General features: G+C 45.3%; 1 protein-coding gene across 1 annotated transcript; it reads right to left on the bottom strand.

The window, feature by feature from the left end:
* Positions 1 to 6238: 6238 nt before the first annotated feature.
* LOC308343531 (5-hydroxytryptamine receptor 3C-like) lies at positions 6239 to 14689 on the bottom strand (the record flags this gene model as incomplete). The annotated part of the gene is made up of 9 exons (XM_080804586.1): positions 6239 to 6465; positions 6595 to 6810; positions 6996 to 7200; positions 7955 to 8115; positions 9525 to 9694; positions 9969 to 10078; positions 10545 to 10589; positions 11002 to 11168; positions 14686 to 14689. 9 exons carry the CDS (start codon positions 14687 to 14689, stop codon positions 6239 to 6241), a joined length of 1305 nt encoding a protein of 434 aa, XP_080660712.1.
* Between the last annotated feature and the right edge of the window lie 1174 nt (positions 14690 to 15863).

Here is a 15863-nt window from a genome sequence, read left to right as displayed (position 1 = left end):
CCTCCTCTTCTGGACTCTTCTCTGGGGATTCACCAGGAGCCCCCAAACTGTTGAGCTTAAAGGAGCTCAGACCACACCTTGGTTCCTGGTTTTGAATAGTGCTCATGACAGGTGACCACTCCCTGGTGAGAGGCTGTGGCCGGAGAGATCACATCAGAGTGTCCTGCTTTGTCCCTGTGCTGGTATGCCTTCCGGGCGCCAGGCAGTGGGGAAGTTAGGCCAAGACCAGGGAGAAAAGCACCTGTTTAGCAGCCTTGTCTAGATGAGTGATTTTAAATCTGAGTTCCAAGTACCTTTCAGGGAGAATGGAGGATGTGGGAGATGGGTCAGGTAAAGCCACTTATAAAGGTCTCATCAGGTGCTTCTGGAACTAACTATGCCTCAGGGAAAGTGCATGGATCCCTCAGAAAGGGATGTGGTGGAGACACCTGCTAATTTCACAAGGCAAAAACTTGTAATTATTTTGTTGCAGACCTAGAAATGTATCTTTTTATTTACTTGTGGACATTAAGGATTATTGTCAGTAGTGAGTTAAAAATATTGAGAGAGCAAGCTTTTCTTTCATGACGTAAACCTAACCAATGGACCTCTGCCCCCACAGCTAGCACAGCCAGTATCGACCTGCCTCGTCCCTTGTTTGCACTACTGGGACATCTTCATAAGGTTTCCTCTCTTTGGTTTTCCCTAGTCCAAAGCTTTTTTTCTTTTTTTAAAGAGTGTATTTATTCATTTGAGAAAGAGAGAGAACAAGGCAGGGGGAGAGGTGGAGAGAGAAGGAGAAGCAGACTCCCCACTGAGCTGGGAGCCAGACTTGGGGCTTGATCCCGGGACCCTGGGATCATGACCTAAGCCAAAGGCGGGTGCTTAACTGACTGAGTCACTCAGGCACCCCTGCCCAGTCCAGTTCTTCATTTTGCCATCCTCCTAACTCTCTTGCTTTCTTTCCTTATGTAATGTCTCTAAAGGCCTACAGCCCTGGGGCCACGTAGGAATGTGTGAGCAAAAAAAAAAAAAAAACAAAACACACTGATGAGCTTTTTGAAGATAACTGCACGCCCCGCCTCCCCGACCCCTATGGAGGGGGGTGTGTGTATTTAAAATCTCCTCAGACGGTTGTGATTCACACTTCATTGAAAACTTTTGGGCTGGCCTGTGTTACCATACCACAAGCAGGATACTGATACTGATAGATAGTCAAGATAGAGAACTTTAACACCAGGATCCCTATGTTCTCCTTTTATAGCTACAACCACCTCCCTCCCTCCCTAAGCTCCTGCTGTCTGGCAGCCACTCATTTGTTCTCTGTTTCTATAATTGTGTTGTGTCAAGAATGTTATATAGATCAAATAGCACAGTATAAACTTTTTGAGACTGGCTTTTTTTCTCTCGGTATTTCTCGGGAGACCCATCCAGATGGCTGTGTGTATCAGGATGCATTCCTTTTTATTGCTGACTAGTATTCCGAGGTAGGAATGTACCCCAGTTTGTTCAACCACTTACCTGTTGAAGGATTTCTGAGGTTTTTAAAATTTTTTAAATTTTGTGAAGGGACTTCTGAGTTTTAAGGGAGAACACTTATTTCCTCTACTTTCCTCACAACACTTGGGGGGAATAAAAGACGATTTATTTATTTATTTATTTGAGGGGGGAGGGGCAAAAGGAGGGGGAAGGGACTTTCAGGCTAAGCACAGAGCCTGATGCAGGGCTCCAACCCAGGACCCTGAGATCATGACCTGATCCGAAATCAGGGGTCGGACGCTTAACCGACTGAGCCACCCAGGTCCTCACACAACACTTCTGATACCAAATTGTGGATTTTTCCCTCACACCAAGTACTTCTGAACTACCCTTTCTGGCACACCCCTTGGGTTAAGGGCTCGATCCCACAAGACTGAACCCCACTTCAGGAGCCAATTGTAAGTCAGGGCCTCCTGTACTTCTGACCAACTGACAATAAATTGGGGATCCCCACAACACCCTCCTCAGATTCAGATTTTTGCTATAACAGCTCACAGAACTCATGGAAACATTTACTTCTGTTTACTGGCTGAAAAGTTTATAATAAAGTATAAAGATGAACAGCCAGGTGAAAAGGTACACAGGGTGAGATCTGGAAGGGTCCCTAAGGCAGGAGCTTCTTCTGTCTGTGTGAAGTTCCGGCATGTAGGTGGATGTGTCACCAACCTGGAAGGTCTCCAGACTACATAGCCGAAGAATTTTTTGTGGAGGCCTCATTATGTAGGCGTGATCAATTATGAACTCAATCTTCAGCCCCTCTCCCGTCCCTAGAGGATGGGGATTGGGGCAGAGAGTTCCAAGCTTCCCGTCATGCCTTGGTCTTTCTGGTGACCAGTTCCCATCCTGAGGTTATCCAGGAGCCTACCAAGAGTCACCTCATTAGAACAGAAGATGCTCTTATTACCTAGGAAATTCCAAGGGATTTATGAACTCTGTGTCAGGAACTGGGAGCAAAGACCAAATATACATTTTTTCACAGAGTTGTTTATAGTTTTTGTCTTACGTATAAAGCTGTTATAAATGTCTGTCTACGGGTTTTTGTGTGAACAAAAGTTTTCTGGAAATTATACTCAGAAGCACTAGATTATATGGTATTTGCATGTACAGTTTTTAAAGAAACTGCAACACTCTTTTCCAGAGTGGCAGTACCGTTTAACATTCCCACCCACAATGTATGGATGATCCAGTTTCTCCGCATTTTTAAGGGTTTAGAACTTTGGATAAGGAAGGACTTCTGAAAATAGGACCCTAAAATCACAAACATAAAGGAAATGATTGATAAATTCAGCATTTAAAAAAATTTTAACGTATTTTCATTAAAGGACAGTAAATGTGAGGCACCTGGGTGGTTCAGTCGGTTAAGTGTCTGCCTTCGGCTCAGGTCATGATCCGGGAGTCCCGGAATTGAGTCCCGCCCGCATTGGACTCCCTGCTTGGTGGGGAGTCTGCTTCTCCCTTGGCCCCTTACTCCGATCGTGTTCTCTCTCACTCTCTCTTTCTCAAATAAATAAATAAAATCTTTAAAAAAAGGACACTAAAGGTGAAAAGTCAAATCATAAACTGAGAAAATACCTTTGCAACACATAACTGACAAAAGAATAGTAGAAAATATGTAAAATATGCCTGTAAATAAATAACAGTGACAAAAAACCCTATCAGAAAAATGAACTGAAGAAATGAATTGGCAGTTTATAGAACAGAAAACACAAACAGCCAATAAACAACAAAAAGATATTCACATAAATACAGGGAACAAACTGCTGGTCACCAAAGGGGAGAGGGGTTGGGCAAAATGGGTGAAGGGGAGAGGGAGGTTCAGACTTCCAGGTATGGAATGACTAAGTCATGGGGATGAAAGGCACAGCCTAGGGAATACAGTCAATGGTACTTCATGGTGTTGTATGGTCACAGTGGTGAGCATAGCATAGTTATGTATAGATTTGTCAAGTCACTATGTTGTACATGCAGAACTAATGAAACATTGTGTGTCCCCTATACTTGAGTTAAAAAAAGAAAAGAAAAGAAAAGAAACACTGAGATGCGAAAAGGTTGTGAGGATACCCCTGGATGCTGCTAATGAAAAGAGAGTGGGAAGCTAGTAGAAATAACTCAAGAAGTTAGAAACATGATCAAACATTTGAGGACAGTAATATATCCAGGGCCAGTGGCCTGGGTTTTGCTTTTTTTTTTTAACTTGAGAGGGAGAAAGAGAGCACACAAGTGGGGGAGAGGGGCAGAGGGAGAGAGAAGCAGAATCCCTGCTGAGCAGGGAGCCCGATGCTGGGTTCAATCCCAGGACCCGAGGATCATGACCTGAGCTGAAGGCAGATGCTTACCTGACTAAGCCACCGGGCATCCCAGTGGTCTGTTTTTTATAGTCCATAAAGTTCCAAGGCACATTCTTAACAGAGGTTTATAATAGAAACTGAAGGAAAAGAAAATAAAGTTATTATCACAAGGGCTACTATTTATATATATCTTTTAAATGGGAGAAGGATGGCAGGAACCAGAAGCACCTGCTCCGAAGCTGTGAAGTACTCCTGTTGTTCCTGATGACATGTCTAAGCTAGTATTGGCTTAAAATGTTTCGCTTTGTTTTTAGGTCATATTTCAGACCACAGGGCTCACCTCAACCCTAACATATGAACAGGATGTTCTTTTGCAAAGGATATTGTCAGTTGTAATGGTCTTGGCACAGAAAACCCAAAGCCACATGTCAATAAGGTAGAAAAAAATTACAAAATGACTTCTAGAGAAATATAAATGTGGAGATGGGAAAGGGAAAAGAAATAATGCAAAAGTGATGTTAAGAAATTTGAAATTCCTCAAAGATGTGGTAAACACTCTTCATTGTATGCTATTGGCAAAAGTCAAGGACAGGTTTCTGCATGAGAAATATGTTCTGAGTAATGGAAAGAAACACATGAGAATGTGCAAGCAGAAATGCCTGTTGGTGTATAATTACCATCTCTAAGAACTCAAAGGTAAAGTTGAATTATAAAAAATGGGTTGCTAATTTTCCATATGAGACATGGAAAAATAAAATAAAATATACCAGGATGGGCTAAAGAAATTATAACTAGGGAGAGTAAAATACAGATTCTTGGTTGGCTGGCATTAATGCATACATTTAATCACTCAGTGAGTCTGTATTAAGGACCCATGGTATGTCAGGATTATTACCATATACTGAGTTATAAAAATGAATGAGACATTGTACCTGATCTACACGAAGACATACTCTCTTAGTGGAGACAGAAATATAAATAAATCTCTGAAATGTATTCACCTAATTGAAGTATAATTCAGAAATTTGTCTTTGGTATTCTTTTTCTTCCCTTTTCAATTCCTGAGGGCCAGCTGTTAGAATCCTTCCCAAGATTATATCTGCCCAGGAAGATGTAAAGTATTATTGATTAGGAACACTTTAAAAACTAGGGGGTTTTTGATAGTAAAAATAATACATGTTCATTGAAAACAACTAAGAAAACATAGATGAAGATATAAAAGAAAAGGGTAATCATTTCTCATCCCATTATCCAGGACAAAGTTTGCTTATGTTCTGGTCTCTAGCCATCTGCACCTTTTTCTTTGCACTTCTCTCCAGCCCTCTTTTTCTTTACTTTCTTTCTTTCTTTTTTTCAAACACAACTTACATATAAAAACTGTTTTGTAACTTGTTTTTTCCACTTTATATGTCATGGACCTGTTTCCATGGTATTAACTTTGATCTATAGTCTTACTTTAAATGGCTACAAATCATCTAATTGTATGGCTATGTGATGATTTGTTTAACTTGAGCCCTTTAATTGAGGTCCTTAACCAGCCTTCCTGGGCTTCCTCTAAGCATGTATATCAGATTTTATTTATTTATTTGAGCAAGAGAGTGAGCAAGCGCAAGTGTTGGGGGGAGGGGCAGAGACAGAGGGAGAGAGAGAATCTCAAGCAGACTTTGCTGAGTGTGGAGCCCCAAGCTGGGCTTAATCTCATGACTCTGAGATCATGATCTGAGCGGAAGTCAAGAGTCAGATGCTTAACCCACTGAGCCACCCAGGTGCCCTCAAGCATATACTCAGAAGGCTCTCCCTGTTTGATTTTGTGAATTCTGGAGGTGGGGGGGGGATACAATATATCATTTATTTCAAAGAACAATTTCAGGAATGAGAGAGGTAAAGGCAAGTGAAATGAAAGTGGTTGATGAGAGAAACATTTTGCAATTATAAATATTTTACAGTGATTTCTTACAAATGAGACTTGACCTTTTCATTTCTTTTTAATCTGTAAATGTGTCTGAAAGACTTCAAATCACATTAGATTACAGTTGTTTAAAGTGAGCTATCAGAGTGTCTGCAAGAGGACTCTCGCTCCAGTGTTTGTAGACCTACCCTAGATGTACTAAGGAGCCAGTGCCTCCTGAAAAGTTGTTTCTTGGGATGATCAATCAAGGAGAGACTCTGCTGACCCTGACCTCCATTGATAACAGTCAGAAGTTAGGTGTGGCTAAGGAATATTGAAAGTGTGTAGGAATGAGAACCATGGCATATGAGAAATCAGGAATTTGTTTGGGGCAGTTCTGAACCTGCTCCATAGGGTTGGAGTTTGGGGAGTATGAATGAGGATAAGAAGCTAAGATCAGAAAAGGGGCCCAGGTCTGGCTGGCTCTAACACCAAGAGAAACTCCAGCTGTGGTCTGTAGGGAGAAGTGGATGTGGATATCTGCTTAGGTGTTCCAGAGGATGATGACCGTGACCACGGAGGTGGCCATGAAGAGCAGGTAGAGGCGGAAGAGCAGGGTGTCCATCATGTGGCTGAACTGCACCCACAGGTCGACCAAGGGCTGCTTCTGAGCCTCTTCTTCCTCCTGGGCCCTTGACTCAGGGCTCCCAGTTAACTCTGCCTCTCTGGGACCTGACACCTTTCCCACCAACTCCACGGGCTCCTTCACGCCTACAGAGAAACAGAGACTCAGCCATGGGCCATGAAGTGCACCTTGGGAGGGAGGGGGCCAGGGAAGGAGGCAAGAGCAGGGAGTGGAGGTGTGGGAAGAGAAGTGGGGGCAGTGCTGGCTCCCCTTACCAGGCAGGTGGGTGGGGGTGGGGTCCAGGCCCTTATTTCCCTTCTGGGGCACAGTGGAGCAGCATTTCCTTGGGCTGGCCCAGTAGAGAAGCAGAGAGTGGAGCCACTGAGGCATGGGTGGGGGCTGGGTGGTGGCCAGGTGCAGCAGGTAGGTGATGAAGATGGTCTCCAGCAGGCTGACCACCATCAGGGACAGACACAGGGCAAAGTACACACCTGAGGGAAAAACAGATTATAAGTAAATGAGGGCAGATTCATCTCTACACTTTTCTAAAGACTTTCTCCAAATCCAGTCTTTCCTTGCAATCCCTTCCCTCCTTAAGTGGAGAGGCAGCCGGTTCCTGGTTCCCCTCCCTATGCCCTGCTGCCTTTGCTTTCCTGGAAAGTGGGAAGGACCATACTGATGAGGGGGGTGCCACTGGCTGGGAGTAAGTCATTCATCATGAGCAGGAAGACGTTGTAGCCCAGCAGAAGTGTCATCTTGAATGGGGCACGACTCTCGCTTTCTGCCGGAAGATAGAAGCTGAGGGCGTCGATAACAACCAGAAAGCCACTGGGCACCAGGAGGTTTATGACATAGAGGCTGGGCCTGCGCCTGATGGCCACCTGGGGGGAGGAGAGATTGGGGAGAATGTGACAAATGTACTGATGTCAGAGAGTATATATATATATATATATATATATATATATATATATTTTTAAGATTTTGTTTATTTGACAGACAGAGAGAGAGAAAGCACAGACAAGCGGGGGAGCAGCAGAGGGAGAGGGGAGAAGCAGGATCTCCACTGAGCAGGGAGCCCAGTGTGGGGCTTGATCCCAGGACCCTGGGGTCATGACCTGAGCCGAAGGCAGAGGCTTAACCCACTGAGCCACCCAGGTGCCCAGAGGGCTCTTGTATATTTGACTGTAATCCTTGCTGATGTGCTGTTAGGCTGGCTGTGGGATGATGGCTTTAGGTAACACACGCATTTAATTGTGCCCTATAGAAGTGCCCTGCTTTGTTGTCTAATTTTCAGTGGTAAATATGTCCATCCTGCTGGGAACACAACAACTGTAGTCTTTCAGGGACAAATAGGGCCCTTTGGACCATCACAGAGGTGGCTGCTCCATTCTTAACAGTAGAGCTTGTAAGTGCCCAGCTGCACCTCCTCTCTGCAGGGTGGAAGACGGAGAAAGAGAGGTGAGGAAGGGGGAGGCTGTGGTGATCTTTCCTCAGGGTAGTTAGGATAGAGGGTGGAGTGGGGAGCAGGTGCTTAACCCCCTGGAAATTCTTTTTACATCCCAAAGTGCCTTAGATCAAGAAGAAAATCATGGAGGAACTGGGATCAGAGGTCAAACAGGGGACCCTTGAACTTACATAGAACGTGATCTGGTCATATAGGTTGCTGCCAACCAACATCTTTGGGGTGGCCTTGTTGATGCCCAGGAGCTCCCACTCTCCCTGGGTCTGGATGAGGTTACGAGATGTATCTGTTATCTCCCACACCTCCTTGTCCATGCCCAGAAGCATACTGTCCACTGTAAGGGAAGCCGGAGGCAGCTCAGTCCAGAAGTGTTCCCCAGTTTCCTGCCCCCAAATTAAACTCCTCTCCCACTGAGATTCTTGAGCAAAATTTTCCTCTCTGTTTCTTTAAGATAAGTCATCCAGGTTTTCTCAAAAGTGGGTTATAGGACAATAATTCATGTGTATGCAGGCTGCAGCTTGATTTTTTTTTTCAGTTGGAAACAAGACTGAGTTAAAGTTGTTATGGGAATATTGGATATGACTCAAATGTGAGTCAAGAAGTTTTGCAATCATTCCCATTTTCCTTCTTTATCCCCTAGTTGTATGATGTTGTTTTAGTGGAATCAAACGTGAACAGCTCAACCTTTTTATAATTACATGCGTGCCCATTAGAATGATTAATATAGGGGCACCTGGGTGGCTCAGTGGGTTGAGCCTCTGCTTTCAGCCCAAGTCATGATCCCAGGGTCCTGGGATCGGCCCCGAATCGAGCTCTTTGCTCACCAGGGGGCCTGCTTCCCCCTCCCCCTCTGCCTGCTTCTCTGCCTACTTGTGATCTCTCTCTGTGTCAAGTAAATAAATAAAAATCTTAAAAAAAATGATTAATATATCTAAATCTACCACATGAAACCTGGTGGCATTCAGTGTTTACTGGTTTAAGCATGTTAGCTATCAAAATTAAAAGTCTTCAGCTAAAAAATGTAGAGCAGGAGCTTTACAGCAGCTCAGGGTCAGATGGGCCTCATTTGGCACAAGGGCCATCCAAGATCTCAAGCAGTAGTTCTTTTTTTTTTTAAGTTTATTTATTTATTTATTTATTTTAGTAATCACTACACCCACCATGGGGCTCGAACTCACAACCTGGAGATCAAGAGTTGCATGCATTTCTGACTGAGCCAGCTAGGTGCCCCTATAGTTCTCTCTCTCTCTCTTTTTAAAAAATTTTATTTATTTCTTAGAGCGAGAGAGAGGACATGAGGGAGGGTGAGGGGGAAGGGCAGAGGGAGAGGGAGGAAAGAGACTCCTCTCTGAGCGCAGAGACTGATGTGGGTCTTGATCGCAGCACTCTGAGATCATGACCTGAGCCGAAGTCAAACTCTCAACCAACTGAGCCAGGCATCCCTCTCTAGTTCTTTTTTTTTTTTTTTTAATAAACTTTTTTGAGGAATTAAAGCAGTAATTCTTAACCCTGCCTGCACATTAGCATCACCTGAGAATGTAAAAATATCAGCACCTGGGCCCCACCTGGAAGAATTACATTGGAATCTCTGGGGTGAGGCATGGTTATTGGTATTTTTAAAAAAGCTTGAGTGGGCAGCCAGGGTTGAGAAACACTGATCTAAAACCTTCCCTGACCATATACCTATATCACTTAAATATCTTTCCCGCATCTTGAATAACTAGCAAAACATGTCTTGCCCACCTGTGTAGAGGAAGGAACTGAAGGTGAGCGTGCAGTTCTGTTGGTCGAAAGGAAAGTAGAAGATGTCCAGGTTACAGATGCTGGTCACCCGCACTGGCCTGTCGTACTTCATTCGACCTTCACTGTTGACAAAGGCGGTGAGACCTGGTGGTGCTCGATCCACATCCATGCTGCTCGTGAGAGGGAGGGAGTGGGTGCTGTGGGGCCTTCATTGGCTTTTGTTTCCCTCCCTTCCCATGTCTTCCTCTACTGTGCTCCCCTTTTGGACTCTTTCTCTACTGTCGCTCTATCTTGTCCCTTGTACACCTCGTGCTGTTCTGTGGCGCTCAGTTAATTGAGGCTGTGCCCCTGTCTGAGTCTTCTGATGTTCCTGTGCCTTGCACTGGCCCGAGGCTGCTCTTTGCAGACCGGCTTCACGCTTGCTTTCCCCAGCCCCATACGCACGATTCCAAGATGAAGATGTCTGGGATCCACAGGTTTTCAGCTGAGACAGTGAGTCTTTTGAGGCTGACGCACTCTTCCGGGTTCCAACTGATTAAAGGATTGTCCCACATCTGTAGCCAGGGCAGTGGGAAACAGAGATGAGCAATGTGGAGCTTATTCAGTCAGCTCCTCCTGCCCTTCCCTTTCTTCCTCTTCCCGCACTCATGTCCCTAACGACCACAGCCTGTCTCCCCCTTCTTTATCTAGCCATGTGTTATTGGTAAAGTACCCTGTAATGGCCTCGGTTTTTTTTTTCCCAGGCAGAGCTTAAGTATATCCTAAAACCCTTTGGTCCCAGGAGCACACCAATATATTGGCCTGCAAACCATTTGGCCATTGTCTTAGATCATCATTTCTACCTTTGTAAGCTCCCCCCAGGGAAGTGCTTGTGCCCAAGGCCAGTCCAGTTCTAGATGGAGTGATTTGGTCCCCGAAAGATTATAGATTTAGTAGAGTTTGGGACTCGGAAACCCGTACATTGCTCCTCAAATTGATACTACAATGCAAGTGAGAAGGGGATAGTTGAATCTGCCTTACCAAATTCATCCACAGGAATGATGTCAGAAGCTGGAGTTGTGCATTCTGGTAAAGAAATTCCCACCCAGGATTATTAGTACAAAAATACTCTGCCCATGCCTACCTCATATTCCTACCAATGTTTACTAATTTATTGGTCAGACATATTTCTAGGTGCTCAACTGTCTTCCTTGCTTGTCTTCCCTTGTATCTAGGGACAATTCAGGTTTTAACTGACATGGACACTTGTTCCTGGAACATTCCAGAAAGGACAGACTCAAGAAGGAATCCTTCCTGAAAAAGTACCGCTACAGCATTCTTCTTTATGTCTCCCCATCCCATAGGAAAATCCTTTGATTTGTGCAGAATCCATTTAGAGGATCTGTTGTTCACCACTGGATCAGTACAATGTTGTGTTGACAGGACAGAGGATCCTCATTCCCTATTAGAAAAATGGAAAGTGGGGACCAGGTCTCACCACTTCCAGGATGGCAGACAGGGTGAAGGAAATGTTGACATGAGTGGGGATGCTGTTGTTGACGACTGGACGGAAGGCCTTTCTGTCAAAAACTGCTTGGAAGGCAGCAGGATCCACCCCGTACTGGTCAAAGCCGGAGCAATTGATGGTGAAAGCTTCGCCTCTTCCTGTAGTGAGCAGAGACCCTGTGAGAGAGGGCCTCTATGGCCAGGGCTGAAGCCTCTCTGCAGAGAGAGAACAGGTGACATACTGGGAGGGTGGTGAGCCCTCCTTCCTGGGCCAAGATTGACCAAGGCCAAAGCCCTTCCTGCCAGGCCAGAGAGGACAGGCTGACCTGGTAGGAAAATGGTGGAAGTAGATGTGGTGACCTTCACCAGTGCGCTATTCTCATTCCTATTCTTTTGCCATCATGCAAAACCTGCCCAAATCTGTATGCAAACTTGGCCTTGGTACAATGGCACCTGCTTCAACAAGTCCTCAAGTGCACCCATCACAGGCTTCTTGGGTCTACGTAGGAGCACCTCTCAGCACTGCCTTAAAACTTGTCATCCAGGTCACTTAGAAATCTGCTATGGTGTATTTCTCTTCCTCATTCTCAGGGACTTCCATTTACTGAAGACAAGAACTAACTTATCAAGAAAATAAGGGAAGTAAACAATTGTACTTTCTAGGTGGATATGAGTAACATGTAGTAGGCACTCCAAATTGGTGTGTACCTCGGTGCTATGCATTTATTTTGCCCTTCTTAGATTTAGTGACTTCAGATATCTTGGGGCTTATTTCCAGCATTGGGATAATTAGGTGATATCACTGAGGTTATACCAGATGCCAGTCATATATAGTGAGACCTGTGCATATGTTATGTTGTCTCTTGGCTATGATCAGGGGTCATCTTGGTAGTACCTGGGTAGAATCTTTCCCCATTTCCAGCACTGTGTGATCTTTTGCTCTGCTTGCTCCTCTACAACTCCATCTCTTTCCATAATATTCAAGGCATATACCCAGACTAGGAACAAATATTCCCTCATGGAAGCAAAGCATCTACTCCTACCTCAGATTGATTCCTACCCTCCCTCAGTGTTCTACACTTACTCTTTCATGGCATGTTTAAAATCTGTGCCTACTCTTCTCACAGGTACCATACCAAGGGAAGAGGATAGGGAGAATGAGATGAGGGTGTGCTGGGAGGGACACTGGAAGTGAAGGAAAAGGTGGAATTGGCGAGGTGGTGAAGTGGGACAGTTTGGCAGATTCCTGTATGGACAGGAATAGAGAAGGCTATGTGTCCTGATCAACAGAATGTCTTTCTTTCTTTTTTTTTAATCAAAGTTATTGGCTTGGGATATCTTTTTATTTATTTATTTGACAGACTGAGATCACAAGTATGCAGAGAGGCAGGCAGAGAGAGAGAGGAGGAAGCAGGCTCCCCGCCAAGCAGGGAGCCCGATGCGGGGCTCGATCCCAGGACCCTGGGATCATGACCTGAGCCGAGGCTTTAACCCACTGAGCCACCCAGGCGCCCCCAGAATGTCTTTCTAGCTCTGATGCGGGGCTCGATCCCAGGACCCTGGGATCATGAGCGGAGCCAAGGCTTTAACCCACTGAGCCACCCAGGCGCCCCCAGAATGTCTTTCTATCCATCCCCCCCCACACACACACATTGAGACAAAGATATTAGGGAAAAAACTTAATATGTGAATTCTGAATGTCCTCCAAGTGCTGCAGGGAAGTTCCTAGATGTCCTTGAGAACCACATTCTGGTCTTCCCTGTTCTTGCCCCATCTTACCTGGAAGCAGAAGGCTGACAATGAGGCAGAGGAGGACTCCCCCCTCCAAAGACCACCCCCCTTCCATCCTCCTCTTCTGGACTCTTCTCTGGGGATTCACCAGGAGCCCCCAAACTGTTGAGCTTAAAGGAGCTCAGACCACACCTTGATTCCTGGTTTTGAATAGTGCTCATGACAGGTGACCACTCCCTGGTGAGAGGCTGTGGCCGGAGAGATCACATCAGAGTGTCCTGCTTTGCCCCTGTGCTGGTATGCCTTCCGGGCGCCAGGCAGGGGTGGAAGTTGGGCCAAGACTAAGGGAGAAGCGCCTGTTTGGCAGCAGTTTGCTGAGATCAGTAATAAAATAACTTGCCTTAATGAGAGGGTGAGGCCTGGGGAAGTAAGAATTAAGTTCTTTTAAGACCAGGGAATCTGCAGATTTGGAAAGGTGACAATATTTAGTGATTTGGTTATGTGTTCATTAGGGATAATTGCAAATACCAATTTTTAAAAAGATTTTATTTATTCATTTGACAGACAGAGATCACAAGTAGGCAGAGAGGCAGGTAGAGAAAGGGGGGAAGCAGGCTCCCTGCTGAGCAGAGAGCCCGATGTGGGACTCGATCCCAGGACCCTGAGATCATGACCTAACCCGAAGGCAGAGGCTTAACCCACTAAGCCACCCAGGCGTCCCATAATCTTCCATTCTGAACAAAGTTTCTTTTGTATTTTAGGTCTGATCCTTCCCCCATCTGCAAGAAAAAAATTTTCAAGCGTCTTTCTGGAAATGTAACTAAGATACTTAACAGAACAATGCTCCAACTCACTCATTTGGTCCAATTGTGTTTTCTATAGAGATGGCACCTAAGATATAATGTTGATACCATTGCCATTAAGATTGATGTTATCTGAGTTTACTAGTTTATGATAATGCATCACACAACTGACAATACAAAGACATTAAAAACGGTTCTGCTACCTTAATTTTGTGACTTATATTATCATGTAATAAATGCATAAGGTAAAAAATGTATAGCAAATTTGGTTTAGGGGAAATAAATTGGAAAGGCAGAGGGATTGAAAGGAGGAAATCTTGTTAGGGGCTGTTGGAAAAATATAGACAATAGGTGATGAAGGCAGAAATTATGCTTTAAAATTTGGTATTTGCAGGGTGCCTGGGTGGCTCAGTGGGTTAAGCCTCTGCCTTCGGCTCAGGTCATGATCTCAGGGTCCTGGGATCGAGTCCCACATCGGGCTCTCTGCTCAGCAAGGAGCCTGCTTCCTTTCTCTCTGCCTGCCTCTCTGCCTACTTGTAATGTGTCAAATAAATAAATAAAAATCTTAAAAAAAAAAAAAGAATGGAAGATTATGACAGCCCTGAACAGAAAGAGCTGAGGAAGGCAGGAATGACTGAGGGGCCTGAAGTAGGAAAGCACAGGAGAGACATATTTTCTGTCTAAGGTTTGAAATACCTGCAGTGCCTCAGCCCCACCCGCTCTGTAAGGCATTTCTTCCCTGTTTTGGAAACTTGGCCAGAGGACTGGGCCATCATGCCACGTAGGACCAAAGTACTACTGTGTCTATATCCACAGGGATACACCTGGGGGGTACTGGGCTCCTGGATCAGGTAAGAGTGAAGGACTCCCAAGGACACTTGAGTTCCACAGATAGGCTGGCTACCTGACCTTAGGTCTAGGAAAGGATGGTTAAATTCAAGCCCTGATGAAAGGCAGCTGAAGACTGTTGATGTGTATCTGCCTTTATCAAGGTTGGCTGAAAAACTGGACCCAAGTCTATAGCCTAGGCTCAAAAGTAGATCTGGCTGCCAGGAAATGCATATGATGGAGGCAGGAGTAAGGCCTCTCCTCTCCTGCTCTGTAACCTCATGAGAAGCAGGAGGCACGTCTTGTTCTCCTACCCATTGTGCCCCCCACCCCAGTGGGTGGCGTATAATAATTAGCAGTCAACAAATGGTAGTTAAATATCTGTTCCATCAGGTCAATATGGATGGGGAGAGACACATGGGCACTTAGGGCAGATGTAGGAAACGTGGTAGGGAACCTCATGGGAGTCCTGAGGCCACATCAGAGAAGTTGCTTGCTATTCCCATGGTGTGGCTAAGGTGTGGGCCTCCATCTTGGGTGCCTCTTGGTAGAGATGGGAGTTGGCAGATGTACAGCAGGTGAGATACAGAGGCCTAGAGCCAGGGCCCAGCCTTTTGTTTCTGGCTACCTCCCGTCTAAATTTCCAATAAAGGCCTAACCAGAGCTGCCATTAATTGAGTTTGTGCCTTGTGCCCTGCATTGTGGTAAGCCCATTACTTACGGTATTCTTATCCTCCCAAATGCTTGGAGTGGTCAGTGGTATTACTCCCATTTCACAGATGAATAAAATGGAGGTAAATAAGCCAAAAATATCGTGCTCAGTGTCTATCCAGGTAGAAGTAGGTAGAATGCAGATTCAAACCCAAGTCTGATTCCATTGTTCTTTCCTTGCTCTTTTTATTACCCCATAGCTGGGAAGTCTTTTGGACTGGATTATAGGCCCCTAGTTTCCCACCAGTGAAATTCCTCGGCCTAGCCAATGCTTGGATTCAAAGGTAAACAGTGGGGGACAGGAGCTGTAGTTTTGCAAGTCACAGACACCAGTAACTTTCTCCTTAGCTCATTCCAAGTGGGTTCACAATGCATGGTCCCACTTATCTGGAACCCTGGTGGATCAGGTTTGGAAAGATAGCTATAACCTGGCAAGGGCAGAATGAGATGATGGAAGGGGGAAATGAGAGCCATTTGCAGCCCAGATAGATGGCAGTCACCCACAGAGGCCATTGGCCAGGGGTAAGGATCCAGGAGCAGAAAGGCAGCTGGAATTTCCAAACTGCTGTGGGTCATTAGCTGGGGTCAAGCTGGCTATAGTGTATGGAGCAGGAGAGAAGGAAACTCTTGGGACTCTGAAACACACCTGGAAAAAGAGTCCCATGGACAAGTAGTCATCTGAGATGCCATTTTGACAGGCCCAGGCTCTGACCCCAGGCTTTCTTGAAGTATGACAACTCCACACTTAACACTTCATTTTTCTCGCCTAAAAAATGAGGAG

This window comes from Martes martes (assembly GCF_963455335.1).
Source record: "Martes martes genome assembly, chromosome: 1".
NCBI classification, from domain to species: Eukaryota; Metazoa; Chordata; class Mammalia; order Carnivora; family Mustelidae; genus Martes; species Martes martes.
Note: the sequence above shows the minus strand (reverse complement) of the source record. Positions and strands in the feature narration are given on the sequence as shown.